Source organism: Hoplias malabaricus, chromosome 15 (genome assembly GCF_029633855.1).
Source record: "Hoplias malabaricus isolate fHopMal1 chromosome 15, fHopMal1.hap1, whole genome shotgun sequence".
NCBI lineage: Eukaryota > Metazoa > Chordata > Actinopteri > Characiformes > Erythrinidae > Hoplias > Hoplias malabaricus.
In genome coordinates, this window is record NC_089814.1 from 19,883,504 (window position 1) to 19,906,994 (window position 23,491).

At 39.6% G+C, this 23,491-nt stretch overlaps 1 protein-coding gene across 2 annotated transcripts in view; it reads left to right on the plus strand.

Annotated features, from left to right (window-relative positions):
* The window catches only part of arhgap32b (Rho GTPase activating protein 32b), an 88,061-nt gene that overhangs the window by 59,038 nt on the left and 5,532 nt on the right, over nt 1-23,491 (plus strand). The window contains exons 7-23 of one of the 2 annotated variants that reach the window (XM_066645077.1): nt 325-462; nt 4,210-4,302; nt 4,511-4,633; nt 5,478-5,555; nt 8,744-8,825; nt 11,073-11,123; nt 11,750-11,824; nt 16,704-16,853; nt 18,728-18,830; nt 19,163-19,307; nt 19,955-20,037; nt 20,297-20,404; nt 20,774-20,919; nt 21,069-21,270; nt 21,389-21,609; nt 21,693-22,451; nt 22,727-23,331. In XM_066645077.1, coding sequence (XP_066501174.1) covers nt 325-462; nt 4,210-4,302; nt 4,511-4,633; nt 5,478-5,555; nt 8,744-8,825; nt 11,073-11,123; nt 11,750-11,824; nt 16,704-16,853; nt 18,728-18,830; nt 19,163-19,307; nt 19,955-20,037; nt 20,297-20,404; nt 20,774-20,919; nt 21,069-21,270; nt 21,389-21,609; nt 21,693-22,451; nt 22,727-23,331 — 3,162 coding nt within the window. The remainder of the gene's footprint in view (nt 1-324; nt 463-4,209; nt 4,303-4,510; nt 4,634-5,477; nt 5,556-8,743; nt 8,826-11,072; nt 11,124-11,749; nt 11,825-16,703; nt 16,854-18,727; nt 18,831-19,162; nt 19,308-19,954; nt 20,038-20,296; nt 20,405-20,773; nt 20,920-21,068; nt 21,271-21,388; nt 21,610-21,692; nt 22,452-22,726; nt 23,332-23,491) is intronic. The other variant, XM_066645078.1, reaches the window with a different exon arrangement.

Genomic DNA, 23,491 nt, shown 5'->3' on the forward strand with positions numbered 1-23,491 from the left:
GATTGATGAGATTATATTGATAATAGTAATATTATAAAATATTTGTAATTATCTAACGTTAATCAAGTGTAACAGAAGAAAAGACAGATGTTAGCTGGATCAGTTTCAAAAAGTAGGTGGTATTTTTTTTTTTTAAATGCAGTAAAGTTGCAAAATGATGGGTATCAAAAGGAGGTGGACAACCCTTTATAAACTGTGACTGAAGAATGCAAAATTTAAAAGGCTTATGGTGAATATTTTCCTGCCCCAATTTGAAGTGCTTTTTTACTTGATTAACTTTGTAAAACTGTTTTTACCTGTTTAACCCTGTCCTGCTACCCACAGGGACGAAGCTGGATCGTGAGGCGCAGTTATGAAGACTTTCGTGTGCTGGACAAACACCTCCATCTCTGTATCTATGACCGACGGTTCTCTCAGCTCCCAGAGCTGCCTCGTTTTGACAGCTTGAGGGAGAGAGCAGAGGTAACATTGTCAACAGTTTGTCTTCATCAGGGAAATATAACTATACATTTGTAAGCTTTTAGAGCACCATAATATATTGTGGGAATGCCAGTGTCTTTATAAAAATGAACTTAGCCTTCTTGGCTATAGTAACTTTAAATCATTATGTTTATAGTGCTAAACTCTGCTAAGATGCCCTGCTGTAGCAGTGAGTCACTCAGTCATATTTATTCAAAATCAGAGCTGTCAGGTTAGATTTGGAGGAAGATTTTCAGATCACGTCCGACATCTTTACTTATTAATCTCACACACAGGCTCAAAAAAGGTGGTTTAGGTGATTACCTTAGAAACATTATTGGGAGCATGGACCACAGTGCTGATCTGTACAGTGCTGAAAGCTAATGAATGTAGAGAGATATGATTGAATATGGAGTGATATGAGCTCAAGATGTGCTTGTTAATATGGCACAGAGCGTTGGCTTTCAGGGCACAGAAAGCGCCAAGTTTTACTTTTGTTTGTTTGTTTATTTATTATTTCTGAGCAGGCAAATTGAACACAGCACAAGCCACTTTCTGCAGCATGTTCATGCAGTAACATATTTCCATCATAAAGACTGCCAAACCCCAAGTTTTGCCAAGTTTACAAAGTGCAGCTTTAATGCAACTTGCCATTACATCAGCCACAAAGTTTTACTTTTCACTACAGTGATTTTTATTTTCAGAAGAAGGATTAATAATGATTTATGAAGATTAGAAATGTAGGCTTATAAAAATGCTCTGTTTAATAGTGTAAACCAATGCCTGGAAACATTTTGAGACCACAGTGTTCTTTCAAATGCAACGTAATGTGAAACTAAATTAAAGATTACTGGCTATTCAAGACAATACCAGTTAATGGTAACATTTATTTGCTAACCTCGCAAAGTTCAGGTTGAGGTTATTATAAAAAAATAGCATACTGCTGATTGCTCTGACCTGCCCTGACTCCTCCCATAGAGTCAGTAAATGGTTTTGTAAACTCTTAACTTTTTACAGCAATGGTCAGTTGTTTCCAATGTGTGCACTTAGAGAGAATGTCCTGCCTTACAGCTCTTACTCCAGAGCTTTGGGTGTTTTACTTGTGCCTGATGCAAGAGTCGGAGCCAACGCTGCAAATGGATCTAATAGTGTGTAATGTACAGACCGTCAGATATATTTCTGTAGGCTTTTTGTGTTTGAAAAGCCTCTTCTGCCGTGTTGGGCTTTTTTGTTTGCCTGGAAAGTATACTTGAACTGTGGCATATTTTCACAGCTAAATTGATCTGTTTGTGTGTGACAGAGTGGTTGATAATACAGTTCATAATGGTTAGCAGAAATGGATGGCTTTTTCCTTCTCTGCTGCTAAATATGGGCTTTCTTGTGCAATCAGCTGCTACGTGCCACACAACACTCTCAGCCATCTTAAGGAAGGAGTTCACAAGATTATTTTAGAGCTTTGGGGATGAGTATGGTACTGTGGGTTCCATATCAAGCTATATTTAGCAAGAATAGACCAAGTATATTTGGGTTCTTCATGAGTTAGTCTTATCTTCAGTGGGAAACTCCCATTCCTGGGAGATACTGTAGTTCCTCAATGAATTTGCAATGGTGCTTTGTTTATTTTTATGGTTAACATTAAGTCATACTGTGTTCTCAAACATGCTGACCAACAAGTCTTTTTGACCTTAATGAGGACTTTTTGCAATTTGAGTGGATAAGGAATAGCTCTGCTCATGTTTTTATGTAAGATATTTGGGTAAATATTGTCTTGTAGTGTTGGTTAGCATTTTTGGCCTCATAATTCTAGGAATTACATTAAAGAAGCAAATAATGAACCATAAATATCTGATCAATTACATATGGAATAAGTATGTACTGTTTTCCCTTTCCTTCCACCTCAGAATGTAGTTTCATTTGAATTATATTGGGGTGTCATTTGGGATGTCAGTGGTTGTTAATATACTTATTATAATTGAATCTCACTATAAAAGTCACAGGCACTTTGTTTTTTAGTGTATAAATTTGTCGATTGGTTAATGTGAAACAACTGCAAACTTGTTCTTGTCCAGTGTCCATCTGAATACAATTGGCCTCATATTTGTTTGTTTGACTGAATTGGAACAAGATGACATAAGTTGAAATGTTTAGTCAGATTCAGAAAGATTGGTTACTGCCACTGATTGCGAAGCCTGCCCATTTATCCCAGGGTGAAAACAAACAGTTGAAGGAAGACAGACTGCCATTTTTTATTGCACATGTAGCTAGAGCTCTACTGCCTTTTGTGTGCTGCTCTTTGTACATTTATATGATATGAACACGTGTTTTTGACTTGCCATGGCTCACTACTTGGTTCTTGTGTTGCCGTCCAAATAATTAAGCCTTCTCTTCAGCTCCACTTGGCCTTTGTGTTGAGTTGGACTGGTTTTTGTAGGCTGGTGCCAGCATTTATTCAGGATTTTGTGTGACAGCAGGGTGGAACCTGTATAGAAGGCCCCATCAGTGCTCTGTGAGTCATATCTGAGTTCTGTGCTATGGCTTCAGTGGAGCGCTTGATCATTCTCCATTTCTGATCAGGAGTGTACAACAGTGACAGACTCCTCACGGGATCCTTTAAGAAGTGACTTAGGGTTGTTAAAGATGCTCTTGGACTGCTGATCTTGGTGGAGACAATCTTGGCAGCCTGGGCTATTCATAAAGCTTTTTACAATAGAAGAGCCATCTTTTACTGCAGCTGAAATCCCTATTAAGAAAAGAGGAAACTGCTCCAAGATAGAAATCCTAGTCTGTTCAGTAAGTTTGGTTTAATCTCAGCCCTTAACCACATTCTGTTTTAAGCAAGACTGGCAAGTAGAGATTCTTGAGCAGCGTTCTTGTTCTAAAGGTGTGTGAATGTCTTCTTTTTTCTGCTTTATCTGGGGAAACTCTCATGAGGATAGTGCCTTGGTGTTTAAGAAAGCTGATGTGCAGTATTTTTAAAAAGAAAGGCTTGATACATGAGCTCTTTCTTACTCACACAGATCCATGAGCTACATTAAAGTTGAAGCAGCTCCACCTCACCACCCTTTGCCATATGACTCAATGTGAGAGCCATGTGGAATTATAATTGAGCACAGTTTATAATTCTGAGTGCAGCTGTTTGAGCTTTTCGAGACACCATTATGCTCTTAAAGTAAAAGCAGTCTCTCTACCCATTCCATTTCTAGCTCTCTCTAACACACAGGCACACACCGAAATGCGGCCATGCAAAAAACAGCATATTGTTACACCACAAATAAACACATCAAGGTCTCTTATGTGGGTTTTGTTGAAGTGACTAGATGTGATTGTGGTGGAAATAGAAGCAGGTGTTTTTTGGCACTCCTTCTCATTTCTTTCAACAAGGTTGATAAAGAATAAACAGCAGGAGGGAAACCAGATTGCGGAGTGCTTTTTTTTACTTGGAAGAAAACCGATCTAATATAATATTACATACTTCAAAAATAGATCTTTACAGAGATGGCACACACTTATTTTTGTGTTGTATTATTTATCCATAAATATGGCCTTAATGAGGATGGTTCTTTGGGGAAATCTAACCTTTATACTTGGTGTAATTTTTATATGCTTTCTAAATTGGTTGTAAGAAAGTAGTAGCTCTACAAATGTGTTAGAATATGTGTTTCAAGGCTTCAGTTTGTGCTTGAAGACCTTTCTCACTTTGATTTTTTCAGAATCTTTCATTTACTCTCTTTTTTTTTCCCCTTCCAAAAGGCAGTATCCCAGATGCTGATGGCTTACCTCTCCCGTCTGTCAGCAATTGCTGATAATAAGATAAACTGTGGGCCAGCCCTCACATGGATGGAGGTATGAACCATTATCTTTTCACTCGTTTCAGTGAAAGAGGCAGACCACTAACAAAGGCTTTGGTGTATCCTAGTGTTGAGTTGGGTGCTCGAATGCTGTAAAGAAAAGCTTAAAGACTCATTAGCTCTCAGTAAAACAGCATTTTAATACAGCAATTAGCCTGAGTGCCATGTTTTGACTGAGCTGACATATCCTGTTTTTCTTCAAGGTTGACAACAAAGGGAATCATTTGTTGGTGCATGAAGAGTCCTCCATCAATGTCCCTGCCATCGCAGCTGCTCACGTCATTAAACGCTACATTGCCCAGGCGGCTGATGAGCTGTCTTTTGAGGCAAGTAGGACAATAAGGCAGTATACGCTTATTCAAGTGTAGAATGGTGAAGAAGACATAGAAGATACGAACTTTTCTAATGCTTGGACGCAACAAACCACCAGTCAGTTGATCATGGCCCTCTTGGGGGGAAAAAAAAAAAAGCAGGCAAAATTAACCTTCTGCCGAAAGAGAAACAGATTGCAGATTTATTTGTTTAAATGCTACATTTTAATTGTGTTATTGTTTTAATGGATATTTATGCATATTTGTTTCTAATCAAGTTATTACAAGTTTTTGGTTTGTACATTATCTACTAAGGTGATTACCGTTGTCTTTGTTGTTTGGCTTTATTACATCCATCCTGCAAAGATTTAGAATCAGAATTAGAATCACTTTATTGGTCACTGTGCTTGCGCACACAGGAATATGTCCTCCGCAAATTTAACCCAATCCGTGCAGTGAAACACACATTTATACACACAATAGGAAACACTAGGTGGCAGTGAGCACACAGGCTCAGAGCGATGGGCAGCCCTAGCCACTGTGCCCGGAGAGCAGTTGGGGTTAGGTGCCAGCTCTGGGGCATGAACCTTCCTGTTACAAGCCCAGTTCCCTAACCACCAGGCCATGGATCCCCCTAATTTGCAAAACTAACAAAACAAAAGCTGTTGGCACCTATTTCCTATAAAGAATATATTTTTAGTTTTTGCATGCTACTATATCACCTTATGTTGAATAGAATTTTCACTATACATTCTCCAGAATGCGCTTATCAGCTGGATTCTCTATTATCTGTTCTGATGACTTGGTAAAAGTCCTTGTTATTGTCAAATGACAGGTGATTCTGTTGTCTGCTTCTCAGGTGGGAGACATTGTGTCAGTGATCGACATGCCCCCTAAAGAGGATACCACGTGGTGGCGCGGGAAGCATGGATTTCAGGTTTGCATTTTGCAAATAATGAAGCTAAAAACAATAAATAGTTGTGTTATTTTTCCTCAGCTGTTGATTAGCATATCGATCTTGCTGTATATGTGGAATATTGATCAGTTGTGAATGAGCATATCCCATTAAAAAATAATCAGTGTTGGGTTGTGGTTGAACTTCCCTTGCACTGAGCTCAAGAGGCTGTAGAACTCTGTAATGGCAGACCAAGTCTGTTTGATTTTCCAAGTCTTTGGCTCTTCACTGGCCCTGGGGAGCTCACAAACACACACTCAGCCAAGCAGGCAGGAATGCTGTGAATAAGGCCATGTTGGATTGGTCTTGGGCTGTCTTGGTATGTCACAGAAGTGTGTGGGTAGAGTGGATCTATTATACATGCTGATGCTCTGCTGATTTTTAATCTTGTTGACAGTAGCTAATACATGTTTTTCTTATCCTTTTTCTTTTGGCAATTACTTATATTTACTCTTACACATTTTACCAAATGGAATCTGTCAGTCATCCCTAAAGGATCTGAAAAAAATAGCCCTGCCCTTGATTACTGCTAACTTTCCTCCAGTCGTGTTAATGTTTATGTTTTGGACTGCTGGATGTTGTCCTATTTTGCTTTTCTTTTGTCCATAATTTGTCACACATCACAGGGGATATTGTGGTTAATAGGAGCAGATGTGTAGTGTGGCCACTAGAGGGCAGTCTGGCTCATAAGTCTCAGACTGCTGCTGGAGGTCAGGTAGTCAGCATCTGTCTGGAGAGAGGATGAGCCAAAGACAACACCAGCTGTCACACAGACGCACACACGACCAAAAGGGTTAGGGATTGTCCGTGTGTGTAATCAGGCTTAGTGGTAATGGCAAAGGTTGTGTTAGATCATGACTGAGGATGAATAGAGAAGCGGGTTTTTACACACAAGCTCCCCCTAGATCCTTCTAGTCCAAAATCACTGTTTAGAAATGATAAAAATCAGACTTGTGAGGGGTTGATTTTTGCTGTTTTGCTTTTGTTGCTGAGAGCTGAACTGAAATTTGAATCCTCGTGTGCACTGTACATCTACATTTTGTTCAAGGGCTCATTACGTTATTATTGTCAAACAAATGAGTAACAAATTCACTGTGTTCTCACTGCAGTATATGGAAATTGAATAAAAAACAGTTTTATTGCTTGGCCTGGATCAGTTCCTTAATGGAGAACTGATGGTTTTATGAGAAGGCATGCTGTTCCATCCTTTCATATTCAAGACCCACTAACCTGCATAAGCATTTACGGTTGACTTGTTTTGCGCAGATATTTTCAGCCGTGTGCTCATTTAAACATAGTACACTGCTTAGCAGCTCACACTACACTACATTTTCATTTCCGTATGCATTTTCTCTTGCAATGGACAATACCCATTGATAGTGCTGTGTAATCCAGAACTAGGATGAACCCTTGTCTGGTCTCGTGTACAGCACTGTGCAAAAGTCAGAGGCTACATATTAATTAATGTATTAATATTATATAATAATGGCCATTTCAGTAAAAATGTATATTTGAAAAATACACAGCAACACCAATTTATTTTTATTTGTCAGTATTCAATGCCTTCATCAAATCAAAATCAAATCAATGTTTATATAACACTTTTTACAACTGATTTTGTCACAAAGCAGCTTTGCAGAATTAGTATCAGAACAGGTAACAATGCAAATCAGAAAGCCCCACACGAGCAAGCTGAAGGTGACAGTGGCAAGGAAAAACTCCCTCGAGGCTGGATGAAGAAGCCTTGGGAGGAACTTAGACTCACAAGGGGGACACATCCTCCTCTGATCAAACTGTTAGAAATCAACACTACCACCATTCAAGTCTGTCATTATGCTACAGTGTAGTTATTAGAGTTCTGATGGAAGTGTGATGGAAGTAACGGGGATTAATGAAATAATAATAATTATAATAATCCATCCATCTGTGTAACCAATCTGTAACCGCTTATCCAATTCAGTGTCGTGGTAGGTCCAGAGCCTACCTGGAATCATTGGGTGCAAGGCAGGAATACACCCTGGAGGGGGCGCCAGTCCTTCACAGGGCAACACACACACACATTCACTCACACACTCACACCTACAGACACTTTTGAGTCGCCAATCAACCTACCAACGTTTGTTTTTGGACTGTGGGGGGAAACCAGAGCACCCGGTGGAAACCCACACAGACACAGAGAGAACACGCAAAATCCTCACAGACAGTCACATAGAGGAAACCCACACAGACACAGGGAGAACACGACAACTCATCACAGACAGTCACCCGGAGCGGGAATGGAACCCACAACCTCCAGGTCCCTGGAGCTGTGTGACTGCGACACTACCTGCTGCGCCACTGTGCTGCCCCATCATAATAATAATAATAATAATAATAATAATAATGTTTTGAAGAACTGTTTTCAATATTTCAAAACACTTAGGTATTGCTTAGACGCTTAGACATTTATTTTCCAAATGCCAGTCCATTGTTCCAGGACCTTTTTTTTTTCCTCAGTAACAGCTTTTTAAAAGCTACACATCCTTTCCAACCCATATTTTCCAATTGCCTTCTCACATTTGTTCCAATCTCAAACAAGAGTGGAGTTTGATTTTCTCCTGTTACTTATAGATCAAAGCTTTTACTACTTTTTCTGTGAAGGTAGCCACTTTGAACACTTACAATGTCTTGAATAGTTACCAGGGGTCCCTTTTCTCTATACTGCCAATGGTTTTTGAGCCTCAGTTTCGAAATATCTTTTTTTTCCTTCATTCATTTTTTGTTCTCTTTCTTTATGTAAGTCCTTATATCCAATCTGAGCCTGAATAATGAAAACCTTTGTAAAAAAAAACTAATCCTACTGTAAGTGCACAAGCTTTCATCGGCTACCATTTTAATATTACGAGACGCAGTGTTACTCATGATAAAACTACACCAGTATGAAATGACTGCCAAAGGGTCAAAGTTCACCTCTACTAAATGCCTTGCCTCATAACTCATTGGCTTCATGCATTAGTCACATCCCAAAACATGCAGTATGGGTTGTGACTGATGATGTCTTGACACTGTTTGTTATTCTGACTGTAATGTTCTGCATTGTGAAACTGCTGCTGCTAGCACAAGGTGCTTTTTGTAGACGTAGAGAATTTGATGTGCTGATGTGTTTGCAATTTTTTTCTTGTTCTCTTTAGGTTGGCTTCTTTCCCAGTGAGTGTGTGGAGCTCATTAATGACAAGGTTCCTCAATCTGTCACCAATTCAGTGCCAAAACCAGGTACCAGTACATAAACACACGTACACACACCACACAGGCTACTAAGGTTGTCTGTTAAATACCAACCTCTGTACTTGCTCCTTGTGCTGAATGTAATAAAAGACAGTCTCTGAACATCAAAAAACACCTTTAAATCCTGTTCAAAGCTGTTAAGGATTTTGCAGTATGTATCATATCATCTAAAAGCATATGGACAACGTGCTACTGATGGCAGCTAATACAGTTAGTGAATGGTGGTGAGGAGAGAGGGCGGACCTGTGAAGGAGATATAAGGTGACGTGCTGAAGCAGCCGTGCAGCGAGGCTGTGTGGTATGGCTGTGTGAGTGAGCAGGGACAGGTGCTGAGAGGAAACTCCCGAAACTGTGAGATGAATCACTGCTCCTAGAGCCCTGTCAAATGGGAGAAGACTAAATGCTCTCATGTGATACCATACAGGCTGCTGTTTGAAAGAATAATGGAGGAATATTTTTCAGTTCTTACGACAGAGTTTCCTAGGCTGTCAGCTAGAGTTTCCAGGACTCAGAGCAAACTGAAATGCAAATGATTTCAAACATCCTAGCTTTCTGTCCACAGTCTGCAAATAACATATCTGTGCTTACTCAAAGTTTTCACTTCCACATGCCGTTTTTTTTCCCTTTATTCTCTCAGTCTCAATGCAAACACTTTGACCCTCAAGTTGTGCTGACTGACTCATGGCTGCTCTCAACTAACTCCAGCTTGAGACTCATGAGTTTTGAAATTTTAGTCTGGGGGGGGGGGGGTGTTTAACAAAATGCATTGAATTAGTTATTGTAAGTTATTGCTATAAATGTGAAAAAGAAACTGATTTTGAAGTACTTTTTTTCTGCAGTCCTGTGCGGCAATTAGCTTATTTGTTTCCCTCTCCTGCAGCTCACACTGGAGTCAGGCTCTATACAGTGTCCAGTAGTAAAACAGTACACCACTGAATGACTTACAGTAAATGTATTTAAAGTAAAAAACACTTGAAATTGTTGTACAGCATGCAGTTTGAAAAGTAAGTAAATAAAGCAGTGCCAACAGCTAGCAGAACATTCAGTAAATTACAGTTCACATTCCTTATAAAACTTGATCTGATTTAGCTGTTGTGCTAGCTAGCGAGTATATGTGCTATTTAAACTGAAAAATAACCCAACCATTTCAGTTTCATTTGCTTTTATGTTCTATGGGACATTTTAAGTTCTGTATTTTAGCCCAAAGGGTTTTTTTTCCGGAATGAAAAGCTTGTTATGTGAAGCTGTGACAAGCCTGACAGGTTTTTATTTAGAGTTAACTTTTGTATCTTACAATGCAGCAAATAAAGGCACTAAACTAAAATTCTCAACTGACTCGAAACTCACACTAGACTCGAGACTCAATCTGTACGGAACATATCTGCCTTGTTTTTCTTAAGGTTTATTTTCCATGGGTATTTTTGTAAAATATTGTTTTTAAACCTACCATATATTTTCGAGTATAACACACTCCTTTATTAAGCTAGCAGCAGTGTGCCTAAATGCTACAAAGTCTGCTGCAACTTCTTGATTTAACAGAAGTGTGAAATGGAGTGTTTCAGGCTTTGATAGTTGCAGCATGAATGATGAAATTTTTCATGTTTGTAGTGGACTCTTTTGAAGCCCCAAAAGCTGAAGAGAGGCCCCTTTACATCATCTTCTGTCCTGTCAAGTACTCTAGAGGGCATTAGAACAGCACAGGCCTTTTTGCTGATATTCTGGCCTTTTCATGCTTCACATCAGTGCATCCTGGCATCCCCAAAGCTGTGACTCATCCTGACTCATCAAACTAATCAGTGTCCTGCCTCTGGGTGGGCAGTATATACAGCCTGCATGATCTTCAGGGAACAATATCAGAACAGGGACATGAAGGCATAGAGCCATGTAATCAGTGCACTAGGGCGTCCAGGGAAAAGAATAGTCACGGTGCCTCAGGATGTGGTCTAAAACTGTTTTCTCATAAAGGGATTACAAAGCACAGCCTGGTGCTGGTGAAGGAATGCAGTGCGTTATGTTTATATGCTTTATCACATGAAGAGCATAACTGCATTAAAATCTCATAAAAAGCTTTTTGCTATGGTTTAACCGTTTTATTGCATGCACGTTCACTCTTCTCCCAGTGGCCGATTGTATGTCATACTGATGACCTTGTTTTATGTGTATTTGCATGAGTGTGGCGCTTTCCCATGCATGTTAAATGACATGTCATTGTGTCTCCCTCCACTGGGTCCTCAGCATCCCCCTGCTCTGGTCTGCGGCCGGCTTCCTGGAGTCTGTTCCCACCCTGTGCGTGCTGGTATTCACCCCAAAGTTTTCACCTCAACAGAATTTTCATCTGCACACTGTACAAACCTCTCTCTCTCTCTCTCTCCCTCTCCCCCCTCTTTTTCCCTGCACTTCTGACCATCGCACAACTCTGTCCAGTACTTTGTTTTGCTCTCTTTGACATTTTTATTTTGCTTTTTCATCTCTCTCTCTCTCTCTCTCTCCCATCTCTTTCCCAACTCTCCCCTATCTCCACCCCCTCTCTCTCTCCCTCTCCCTTCCCCCACTTCCCCCATGTCTTTATAACGTATGATTTAGCATTGTCTTTAAGTGGTATTTCTAATTCCCAGTGAACCTACAGAGAGCACTCTGACCTACACACAGCACTCTCTTCTATACTAGCCTAATCTTTATTTCTTTAAGTGCATTTCTTTTTACTGCACTAGCTTGTTTATTATCAGTTTATGGCTTCTCTGAACCATTGTAAAACATTGCCTAATAGACAGGGAATGCAGAGGGAAGTGTGTTTCTTTTTTCTGTTCTCCTTACAAAGTGTCATCTGCCAAACCAACGGAGAGTTGCAAGGGCAGCTGCTGTTCACATGCTCTCTAACAGACTCCCTGGGCTTCTCTCTCTCCTGCATGCAGATTTGGAGATGGAGAGTGTAAAGCAGGACAGTGCATGGGTACCCGACCCATTAAACCCCTACAGGCTGAGCTCAGGTAGACCAAACAGTTCCTCTGTGTCCCTAACCAATAACTAACCACAAGTCCACTGCTGTGCTTCTCTGCACAGTCACTGCCTGTCGCCCTGTTCTTGGAGACACTGACACTTATCTTTGATTAGTCACTAGTCTGCATTAATACCACTACTCCACTATTTCCACAGTGTGTAGTCTATGTAGTCATTCTTGTAGTACATGTCTCTTCTACACTTCCAGGTTTTACAAGTGCTGGGCAATGTGTAATCTAAATTAGCATATATCCAAAAATATACATATTTCCAAGTAAAATCATTTTAAACCATTCTCTACACTGCCCCCTTCAGGGAGTGTTCCCATTTTGCACCCAGTGATTCCGGGTAGGCTCTGGACCCACCGCGACCCTAAGTAAGCTGTTATAGAATTAATGAATTCTGTACACTGAAAAAAGAGGCATTGTCATAGTACTGTATTTAGAAAAATATAGTTTTATTTTATTGGATCAGAATTGCCCAGCACTAAGTCCTGTCACCATAAGTTGTTTTTACTCTAAGGTTCACTGTTTTCTTGGTTTGAAATTTAACCTTCCACTTGTTCTCGTCTGCTACAATTACTTTTACACTTCCTCATTTGTAATGTGCATGAATGCCTCTGTCTGTGCTTTGCATTTTATAGAGGCCAAGTCAACAGTTAATGTACCTGTGCCCAAATTTTTCTCTGTCAATGTTTTCTTTATTTCTAATCGGCTCCACTTCAGATAGCATAGTTACAGCACTGCTCTTTATACACTACTTGTGAATATCTACACTGTCAATATGATCATGCTGCGCTTTCATCACTTCAAAGTTGTTTTACTAAACCACGTTAAAGCAGGGCTATAAAATAAGTCCATTATTGTCCTGTCACAATATGAACTACAGTCTCTTTATGGTGTCTAAAATACTGCATTCTTCTCAGCTTCCCTGGCGTGTTCAAATACAGGCTTTTCTTCAGCTCCCCAGCAGGTGGAGAGCGTTCAGGGTGTCTGAAGTCTGCCTGAACCAAGAGAGCATTATGAATGATTCACTTGGTGTGACTTAAGTGTCTTGAGACAGGCATGCTTTGAGTAAATGGTTAAGCTTAATCTTTACTTTCCCTGGCTACAGTGATTCAAAGCAAAAATGTACTTAGTTCATTTTATTTTCAGAATTTGATTATGAAAAAATGCTTTTCATGTCATTTTCATCTGTATCTCAAAGTGACTGACACATGCAGGCACACACACACACACACACACACACGCACACACACACAGTGTTTTTCTTGAAAGCTAATTTAGAGTAAGTTTAGCCTTCACTCAGGGCAGGTGCTTGTCCAGATGTTGCTTCTTTTACTCTCTCTGGATCCCCCACTTCCTTGTGGAACAGCGATATCTTCCTCTCATAGGAGCAAAGGGCAGCTGTGTGTGTTAACAAGCCAAGACAGCTGAGTATAACTGTGAGAGACTGTTTTGAGGAACACTGTCTTCTTCTCCTAGGCGGTATCGTTCATTTCCTGCCTGACCTGTGTGTGTGTGTGTGTGAGAGAGAGCTGTGTTTGAGTGAAGTGTATTGTTCATAAGCCTTTTTTGTAGATGCAGTACTCAAATAATTCCAGTAGGGATTATGACAATTTGAATGTATTAAGTTGTTATAAACACACAAATGTTAACCCTGTGAGAATTAACTATACAGTGCTATATAATGATGTTGGAGGGTACCATGCATTTAATTGCCAGCTGTAATTGGCATTAAGTACAAGTTATACATTTATTTATGTCATACTTCTGAAGAGATTAAATACAAAAGAATATTTTCATTACTAAGATTAGCCCTGAGAAAGACAAAGGATATACAACACTGCAAGACCAGGTAGGTGGTGTTTTCTAGTTACCAGACTGACTACACAAATGGCCAAATCTCAACATCAACATGTTTGGGAAGATAAGAGGAAAAAATGTGTGAGGGGGAAAATACCCTTTTAGATTACTTAGAAAAACTGAAAGCAATATTCCCAAAAGGAATGGAAGGTCTACAGATGGCCAAGTGGTAAAAATAGATATTTTGACATGATATTTAGTTGATGAAGCTTTTATGTAGTACTTCTATTGTACTAAATGGCTGTTTGTGCTGGGAATTAAATAAATGGCCTCATACATCTGTATTGTACAGCAGATTGTATCAAATTAATTATTACTATCCTCTGCAATGTCTAGATGTAGCAGAATATATTGTGTCTGTTTCATTGTACAACACTTACAGCCACATAAGCTATTGCCTGGGTCAAAGCAGTTAATAGAAGATAAGATTTTCTTTATTCATGTTGCTGAACGGTGCCTGGCCTTGGAGCAGAAGGCGTGTCTTTAGTTAATGCTTAGCAGTATGATATAGGCTGTAACTACTGGGTTAGAGGACCCATTGGCAGAAAAAAAGTAAATATTTCAAATAACAATTAATCTGTCTGCAAAAAAGAGGGTCCTTGTGGAAAGTAAGTATTTGACTAAGTAAAGAGCCTAGATAAGCTTTGAAGGTATGGCCATGCTGCTGTGTGTTAGTAGTGTAGACAGCGCTGAGAGTTTTCCCTCTGGATCTGTGCATGGTGGTGGGAGCGGTTTGGCTTAGTCCACCCAAATGATCGACTCCTTTACGGGCTTCCTTGGCTGAAAGCTGATACTAGGGGCTGGACAACTACTGAAGGGGAAAAAATGCAGGAGGGGCAGTGGGGGAAAGCTGACTGTAAGTTTATACCGGGTGAATGGAGCTGTGGTTGTTGCTGTGCTGGCCGGCCGGGCTGAGGCTTACTCTTAGTCCTGCTTAGTCCGAACTTGTGCTGAATCCCTTTTGTCTTCATAAGGTAAGAATTTATTTCCAATGTTTTCAGGGAAGTTGGCACATTCCGTTAACATGAACAGTCTGTTTAAGATGAAGGATAAGGAGTTAGCCCATACAACGTCATGAACTTAACGTAGTGTTTCCATTTGCTCTTTTCTCGCTAGTTTCTCAGTCACTTGTTTTCAAATCTGGATTCTTGGTTTTCTTACCACAAATTATTCCAGCATGTGTCTAAACTGAATCACTGAATTGTTTCCTTAGAGAATCACTAAATGTGGTTGTCAAGTTATGACAACAGAACTCTTCAGGTTTTTTTTTTTTTTTTTTTTTTTTTTTTTTGATTTGTTTCTTGTTTTTTCCCCAATGCCGTGTAAAAGCTTATAGGTTTTCTTCATATACACACATACCTATGTATGTGTGTGTGTTTTTTTATATATAGACTGAGTAAGAAGATAGACTTGGAATATTTCATATGCAGTTGTAATATCTGGGTATTATATACATACTTTATTATGTCTCAAGTGACAGGGCACATTTTCAGTAGAGCAACTCTTGGTCAGTCTTAATTATCTAAATTGTGTATTACGTCCATGTGTAGGGCACATTCTATCATGTTGTCACTCAGCCAGGGTTTGGTACAGCCTGAGACTGTCACACATTCAAAAGCACTCGTAGCATTAATGACACTTACTACTGCTGGCTATAAACACTTGCCTGTAGCTTCTCAGGGCCCTAATGCATGTCTGTTTGGCGTTTCTTGGCAGTCTGTGCAAGAAAAGGATCTGTGAAATCCATATCTCTAGCATTACTGGCCTTTAAAAAGTAGAATAAGAAATACCTGTGATGGATTCTTTTACAATTAAGATTTTGAGAAACTAACAAAAAGTAATTTAACAGAATGAGCAGCAGTTATATTTGAGTGTCAAAATGGCTTTGAGATATCTTAAGTGTGATTTTTATTTTACATTTTTTCCAGTAATAAGGTAAAAAATATAGGTTGCAAATGAATGAGACTTGGAAAATACATTTGTGATGCATATTCGGTTTGGTCCCTTGTGGTTTCAGTGTAGTAGATCGTTGTATGTATCCGTTAAATCCACATGGAATGGAATGCGTTTTAAGGAGACACAGTGGTGATTGAAATTATTCCGGAAATATCACTGTTCAGTATCCTGTGTCAAAGTGCACACACACACACACACACACACACACTCTCTCTCTCTCTCATGCACTCAGAATGAGTCTTTCCTATGGGAGAGTCGGCAGTTACGATAGCTCAGATTTTGGCTCTTTATAGTTTCCCCATGTGTTTCAAGCAACAGCTGATTTTCTGATCTAAACAGCTTCCAGATCCAGACAGTTCCCTGGGAAATTCTGGGAATGTTTTCTGTGTGAAAGCAAACTAAAAAAAATACGGCTGATTCACTTTATGCTTGACATAGTTTGCTTTTTATATTACAAAAATGAAATTGTCTTTATGTACTGCACTTGTTTCACTACCAGTGAGAGTTTAAGCACTCTAGGTGAGGTTTATTTTCCAATGAGCTGCCTGGCATTTATCTTCATTATCCCCTGCCCATGTTTCCACTAGTTAGTCTAAGAGCTACTCATACAAATTATACAGCAGATTTCTGGACTGCATTTGCATTACTGCGATGGCTAACACTTGTCAGTAAAAGCAGGATAGAAGACCAGACCAGCTATGTACTTCATTCTGTTTTAGAAATCAAATGAATGGAAGGCCTAATGCACACCTCACTGCCCACAGCATTGTGTACTCAGAGTTCGGCAGTCTTTGTGGTAATCTTTGTTAGGTAAGTTAAGGTGCCATGTGTGCTACCGTCTCTTCACACTGTTTTGGTGTAAATCATAGATCATGACTCCACAGAAGCTGCACGATATGCAAGGACTAATGTCTGAATATCATGAAAGAGACAGGATGGATATTTTATAATTTATTCACTAGGTTTGCATTAGGTCAAAATGGGTGATTCATCCATTTAACACAGTGAGAGCCATTGATAGATTTGATTCTTTCTAAATGTCTCTTAGTGTCCAAGAAACACGGAAAGTTGATCACGTTCCTGCGCACCTTCATGAAGTCCCGGCCCACCAAGCAGAAGCTGAAACAGCGAGGGATCCTCAGAGAGAGGGTGTTTGGCTGTGACCTGGGAGAGCACCTCCTCAACTCTGGCCATGACGGTGAGTTTTTAAACCCAGTGTTGGCCTTTAAAAACAGATTTTGTCCTTATGCTCATAGCTTGGGTAGAAGAGAGGTCATAGTGCCCATCTTACGAAGGGCTTGGCTTGTCTCCAGCCATAGTGAGTAATTCTGTCTGTGAGGCCTAGAACATGCACTTGACCCCCAGCATCACTGTTGGCTATGCCTGCTTGGTTTAGTTACCATAGCAGCTTTGTGGCTTAAAGGGGTATAAAGGTCAGATGGAATGGTTTGGAAGGCAGTGTCTGGAGATTTCTTCTCCATTGATTCAAAGCTCCCTGGCAGCTTTCAACCTCTGATCTGTTTGTTAGTCTCCAGAATCTGCCTTGAACTATTGCCTACTCTAAAAACCCACAGCCTGTTCTTTTTAAAGGGTGCCATGCAACTTGAAAAGGCTTTGCAACCATTACAACATATAATAGTTAAAAAAAAAAAAATATATATATATATAAATATATATATATATATATATATATATATATATATATATATATATATATATATATTAAAAAAAAGAAAGGGAAAAAATGTTTTCATTGACAAACTTTGTGTTTTGTAAATATAAACATTTTTATTTGATGCCTGAAACATACCCAAGGACTGGGATAGAGACATCTTACCACTGTGTTACATCACCAGTCCTTTATATTACACTTTCAAATTTTTTTGAAAACTGAGGATACAAACAAACAGGAGTTTTGCAAGTGAAATTTTGTGACTATATTTAGCACAGTAGCATGATGGTTTCTCCTTCAATGCTGCCTAGGGCTCAAAGGTCACACGATTCAACAGTGGGCTATGGCCTTGCCCTGCATGGACTGAGATTTTTCTGGATTTACTAATTCCTCTCAAAATATTATGTACAGAAAATGGCTAAAGACTTAAATGCCTTGCAATCCTGCTTGAGGAAATGTTGGAATAGAACAGATTGACAATTTTCTTGGAACAAAGTAAGCGATGATTTCATGATTTTGGTAGATACACCTTTTATATAATTTACATTGATTTGACCTCTTTTCTCTCTAAAGTGTTTACCTGACCCCCTCCCCAACACAGTGGTGGTACTTTGAATTGTATGAAGATTTAGGAGGTGGATATCTGACAGTTTATTCCCTTTCAAACTTTATTTTTCAAGAACTACACACTAAGCATAAATTATTTATCGCATTATTACAACACTCGGTAAAAGAGTCAGTTATGGATCTGGAATTACAGCTGAAGAAAGAGCATAGCTTTATGAGTGACCCATTTGTCCCTCTAATTTAGAATCCTCAGCGATGTCTGCCTTTCACTGTTTATACTGAATTCAAGAGCATGCCATATTTTCATCCTTATGAGTACGCTTGAGGTGGTTCAGAATGGGTTTTTATATGGCTTGAGGATTTTCCACTGCAAACTGCTATGTCAGGAATTCAGTTGAACAGCTGCTTCCGAGAGGTTTTCTGCCTCACTCATCATCCGGATAACGTTTGTTAAAAGTGGGAGGCCAGGCAGGGGTATCTCCCTTTTCCTCAATTGGTCTACTTTTTGGTGAAAAGTTGAAAGGCTTGAGTTTTTGTTGCGCCACCACAGTGTAGATGTTTACTGATGAAATAAATTTGTCACTTTTGTAGACTGGATTGGTTTATGGTGTTAGTCTTGTCCCAATAACTTTCAAGTATTCAATAAACTAAAGGATCTTAATGGGGAACCACTCATAACAGTTGTATATAAACATAAATAAAGCAAAGTTTTATGTAGAATACAATAAATTTAAAATCTATTTTAAATATTATTAAGGCTTTTCACCTAAAATGTAAATGAATGCTAAATTAAAATTCACACAATAGACCTAACACTTCATGTAAATCTCTAGTTCCCCAGGTACTCAAGAGTTGCACAGAGTTCATTGAGAAGCATGGAGTTGTGGATGGAATGTATCGACTCTCTGGGATTGCCTCCAACATCCAGAAACTGCGGTATGGGACAGAAACTAAGCTGAAAATTACAAAAGCACACTACTCTGTAAATCTAATCTGGGATTCATGCTAATTCTAAACAGTAAAACTGTGGAAATAGTTTAAAATACAGCTTCCTGATGACACAGGTTTAACAGGTTACTCTCATAATTAGCTTTGTGTTTATCTCAGATAAATATATATATATGAAATGTTAATTATTGTTTTAATTTGGAAAGTGAATATGAGATAAAAATGTACCATATAATTCACAGTATTTTTGAATTGTATGATTTCCAATAAAAGTTGCACATTCCCTCAGTAACACATTTCTTCTTTTTTCTTCCCTTTAGGCATGAATTTGATTCAGAACAGATCCCAGACCTGACAAAAGATGTTTACATCCAGGACATACACTGTGTTGGCTCACTCTGCAAGCTTTATTTTAGAGAGCTGCCCAACCCACTGCTTACCTACCAGCTCTATGAGAAATTCTCAGTAAGCACTTTTTTTTATTGGAAACATTATCACTTTGAATCCATGCAACATATACTTGAGTTTCACACACACATGTCAGATGCTTGAAAAGAGTCTATTGTATTTGATGAACAAGGCTGTCCATGTGTAAGTGAAATAATGCCATGCCACTTTTGGTGCCATATCTGGTTATGAAAAGCATTAATGGTCACTTATCTGACTGATGCAAAGTAGAATATATACTCATGTTTTAAACCTCTTCATGAGAGGGATAAGTTTCAGTCATTTGGATAAGCAAAATTCAATGCCCGTTTTATTTTCAGAGGCTAGACATTCAAACAGTTTATACATATGCAAAATACAACAGGGACATTTACAGCATCTCTAGATAAAAGCCCCTCTGCAAATAAAACAGGCAGGGGTAAAGAAAGCACAAATGTTTCCAGGTTGCTATGGAAGCGGTGAAATAGAGATGGCCATTGAAGGTGGGGTTGAGTCCTTTGCTTTTATGTATTTGGCTCTGCAGAGTGGTGTGAAAGTGCAGTGCTCTGTTAGGCTGGGTGAGAGAGTTGTTGTTATTGTTGGTGTCAGAAACACCAGTGGTCAACATGGGCACCGATTCAGTCCCCCTCCTCTTTTTTTTTCCTCTTCCCCCTCCACCCTTTTAGGAGGCAGTGTCAGCAGCTACAGACGAGGAGAGGTTGATCAAAATACATGATGTCATCCAGCAGCTGCCTCCTCCACATTACAGGTTAGAGAATGGTCACAGTGCCCCCTGCAGGCTTCCAGAGCACATTTAATTTGAACACATTTATGAACAGTTTCTGTAAACTATCATTTGTAAACAAATGTTTGAAACAAAAAAGAAGGGGAAAATAAGGATGATTTAGTGCCCAACACAAAACATATAAATTCTTAAGATGATACAATAAACAAACCTCATATTTAAGCTTTGTTTATCAATTTATGAATTTTAATAAACACATTTTTTTGTTTATCTATCTTTTTAGAACCTTGGAATTTCTGATGAGGCATTTGTCACGGCTGGCGACATTCAGCTATGTCACGAATATGCACAGTAAAAATTTAGCCATTGTTTGGGCTCCCAACCTGCTGAGGTAAGTATTGTAACCTATTTTTAGAGCTTGTTTAACATATAAACTAGGGTGTGAATCTTTACCTTTCAGATGAACATCTCCAGGTGTAAATATAATACAGTAATGCTAAGGTAGTAGTAACAAACTAATGCACTTTGATTCATATATAATACATAGCCAGTTCAGCATTGATGCAATTTGAATCAGGACTAATGTAATATTTTTCAGTTAAGTTAAAGCCAACATGTTTTGGTGGATTCTATTTTCAATTCAATATGGAACAAGGTCTTGAAACATGTCTTCACTTTCTTTCATTTCTGTCTGACAGCTAATGCATTTATTCTTCACACAAAGCTCTTATAGTAAAAATACATTTTTATGTATTAACAGGTCTAAGCAGATAGAGTCTGCATGCTTCAGTGGAACAGCTGCCTTCATGGAGGTGCGAATACAGTCAGTAGTGGTTGAGTTTATTCTCAACCATGTAGATGTTCTCTTCAGCCCTAAATTGAGTTCACTCATCAGAGAGGGAGCAGGTATGTTTGATAAAGTATCAAAAGATATATATCAAAAGATATAGTTTGTCCAGAACTTATAATATTTGTTTTTTAATATTCAGTTTATGAAACTTTTCTGTCAATTTTATTAATCTGTCAGTTAATTTTATGACTCTTTGTACTTGTAGGTCACAATTCTTTATCTCGTCCAAAATCACTGCTGGTGCCCTCTCCTTCCACAAAGCTGCTGACACTAGAGGAAGCACAGGCACGTACCCAAGCCCAGATCAACTCTCCTGTCACTGCAGATAGCAAATATATTGAAGTGGGAGAAGGTCCTGCTGCTTTACAGGGCAAATTCCACACTGTCATTGAATTCCCCACTGAGAGGTTTGTTAAATCACAGCTAAAATATAAAAAATATTTGTATAAATTGATTATTTTTGATACGTTAATAAACAGACCACTTAACGAGGACACTTTTCCCGTTATTTTTCTTTCTGGACAGAAAACGACAACCTATAAAATCAAAGAAATCTCCAGTTGGCAGTTGGCGGTCTTTTTTTAACCTTGGCAAGTCTTCCTCTATATCTAAGCGCAAACTACACCGCAACCCAAGTGAACCTAATGAACTCAAAGCCATGGCATTATCAGGAGGTAGAGGAGATACTGGCACACTTCGATCTGCAAAAAGTGAGGAGTCCCTTAGCTCACTACACAATGTTGAAGGTAAGTTCTCCCACATACTGCACTTTCCTGGAAATCACATACGTGCTTCGGATGGTTTTAATGTATTGTCTGTTTAAACCTAGGTGAGTCTAAAATGTACCGTACCCGGAGACCTCGCTCGAGTAGTGATGCCTTATCCACATCCTTCAACGGTGACCTGCTTGACACCAGGCAGCACTGCAATTCTTATGATAATGTGGGTCATGGAGACAGTGATGGGGATGATGGCCCAATCTGTGTGCCAGCACTCATCTCTCCACCACGCTCTGCTGACGATGTGGATTTGAGTCCTCCCGACATCGGCATGGCCACTTTGGACTTTGACCCTATGTCTTTCCAATGCAGTCTGCCCTTAGCAGAGAGTTCCATCCTTTCAAATGAGACTGATGCTGCAAATCTGAAGAGGAGTCCTGGCAGTGCCAGTGACTCAGAGCCGGTCTCACCTATCCGCGCAGAAGTCACCAGCCCTCATCAGTCTCCTGACCTCAGTCCAGCTAAGCAAGTGGCCTCTTCTGAGAAAGTTCCTTTCCAGTCTCTTGAGAGCAGTGACAAATTTTCTGCGTTAGCCCCATTAAGTATTTCCGAAACTACAGATCCTTCCTTGCCTAGTAAAGGACCAGAAAATGTTGTGCTTCAGCCCTCTCCTCCTCCTGCATCTCCCCAAGATTCTCCTGAAAAAATTAGTTCATTGTCTTTAAAATCCACTGACTTGCCGCTAAGTGAAGCCATTCAGCTAGAACTACTCTCCAAATCTGTTTTGTGCGAGTGTAAAAACAGCAAAGAGACATCAGAGAAGGAAGCATTGGAACAGGCAATTGCTGCCAGTGAGAAAGAGCAACCAGGTCAGTTCACACAACATTGTTTCATTTTTAACTCCTCACTGTGCATGATCTGTATATGAAGTCATGATTTGACTGAGCTTTCTTAATAAGCAACTGTTTTGCTTGCAGGTTTAGTTTACCAGGCTTTGACCTTTAACACTATGCATGCCTGTCCTAGATGTAGAAAAAACTTTCAAGTACATGTAAATAGTGCAACATTTCCCTCTTTTACCTGCTCTTGAGAATTAGTTTGCTCCTCCTGAACTTCAGAACCCTCTATTTTGTCCTTTTCCCAGGAGCTGTAGCTCTGGACTCACCAAAGGGCACTGCTTCAGTAAGCTCTGTGTCCCTACTCCCTCCTCCTCCCCAGCCAAAAAATGCTGCCCGCATGCTGGCTTTAGCCTTAGCCGAGTCTGCTCAACAGGCCACTGTTTTTTCTCAGAGAAGATCTTCTGGACCTCCCACACCAATCTCACCCCTCAGGCCACAGGAGTTTCTAGAAACCCTTGACTGGCCACCCCCTTCCACAGTCCAGTCACAGACATCCCAGGAGGAAGCTGCGGATGTGCCACAGATCCCTCCTACCTCCTCTTCTCCTTCTCCCTGCACCCAAACTGAAACACTAACCCACTCGACTAGCCTGCACCTCAGCATAGTTGACAGTGCAATGTCTCCAAATGCTCCTTATAACAGTGACACTGTTGTCACTTCATTGGCTTCAAGCCAAAGTGCCCCTCCTGCCAGTGAACCTGTTCAGCTTTCTCCCACCCACAAAAGTCCAGAGAGGCAGCAGCCTTCAGTGGGCCAGATACCAGTCAGCGCCACCACTTGCAGCAGCACCAGTGGTGCCACCACACCCAGCAGACAGGAGTCTGGAGTCACACCACAACAGATATCTGAGGTGAGCTTTTGGATGATTGTTATCTCACACACACACACACACACACACACACACATACACACATACATATATATATATATATATATATATATATATATATATATATATATATATATATATATATATATATATATATATATATATATTTATGTGCACTACT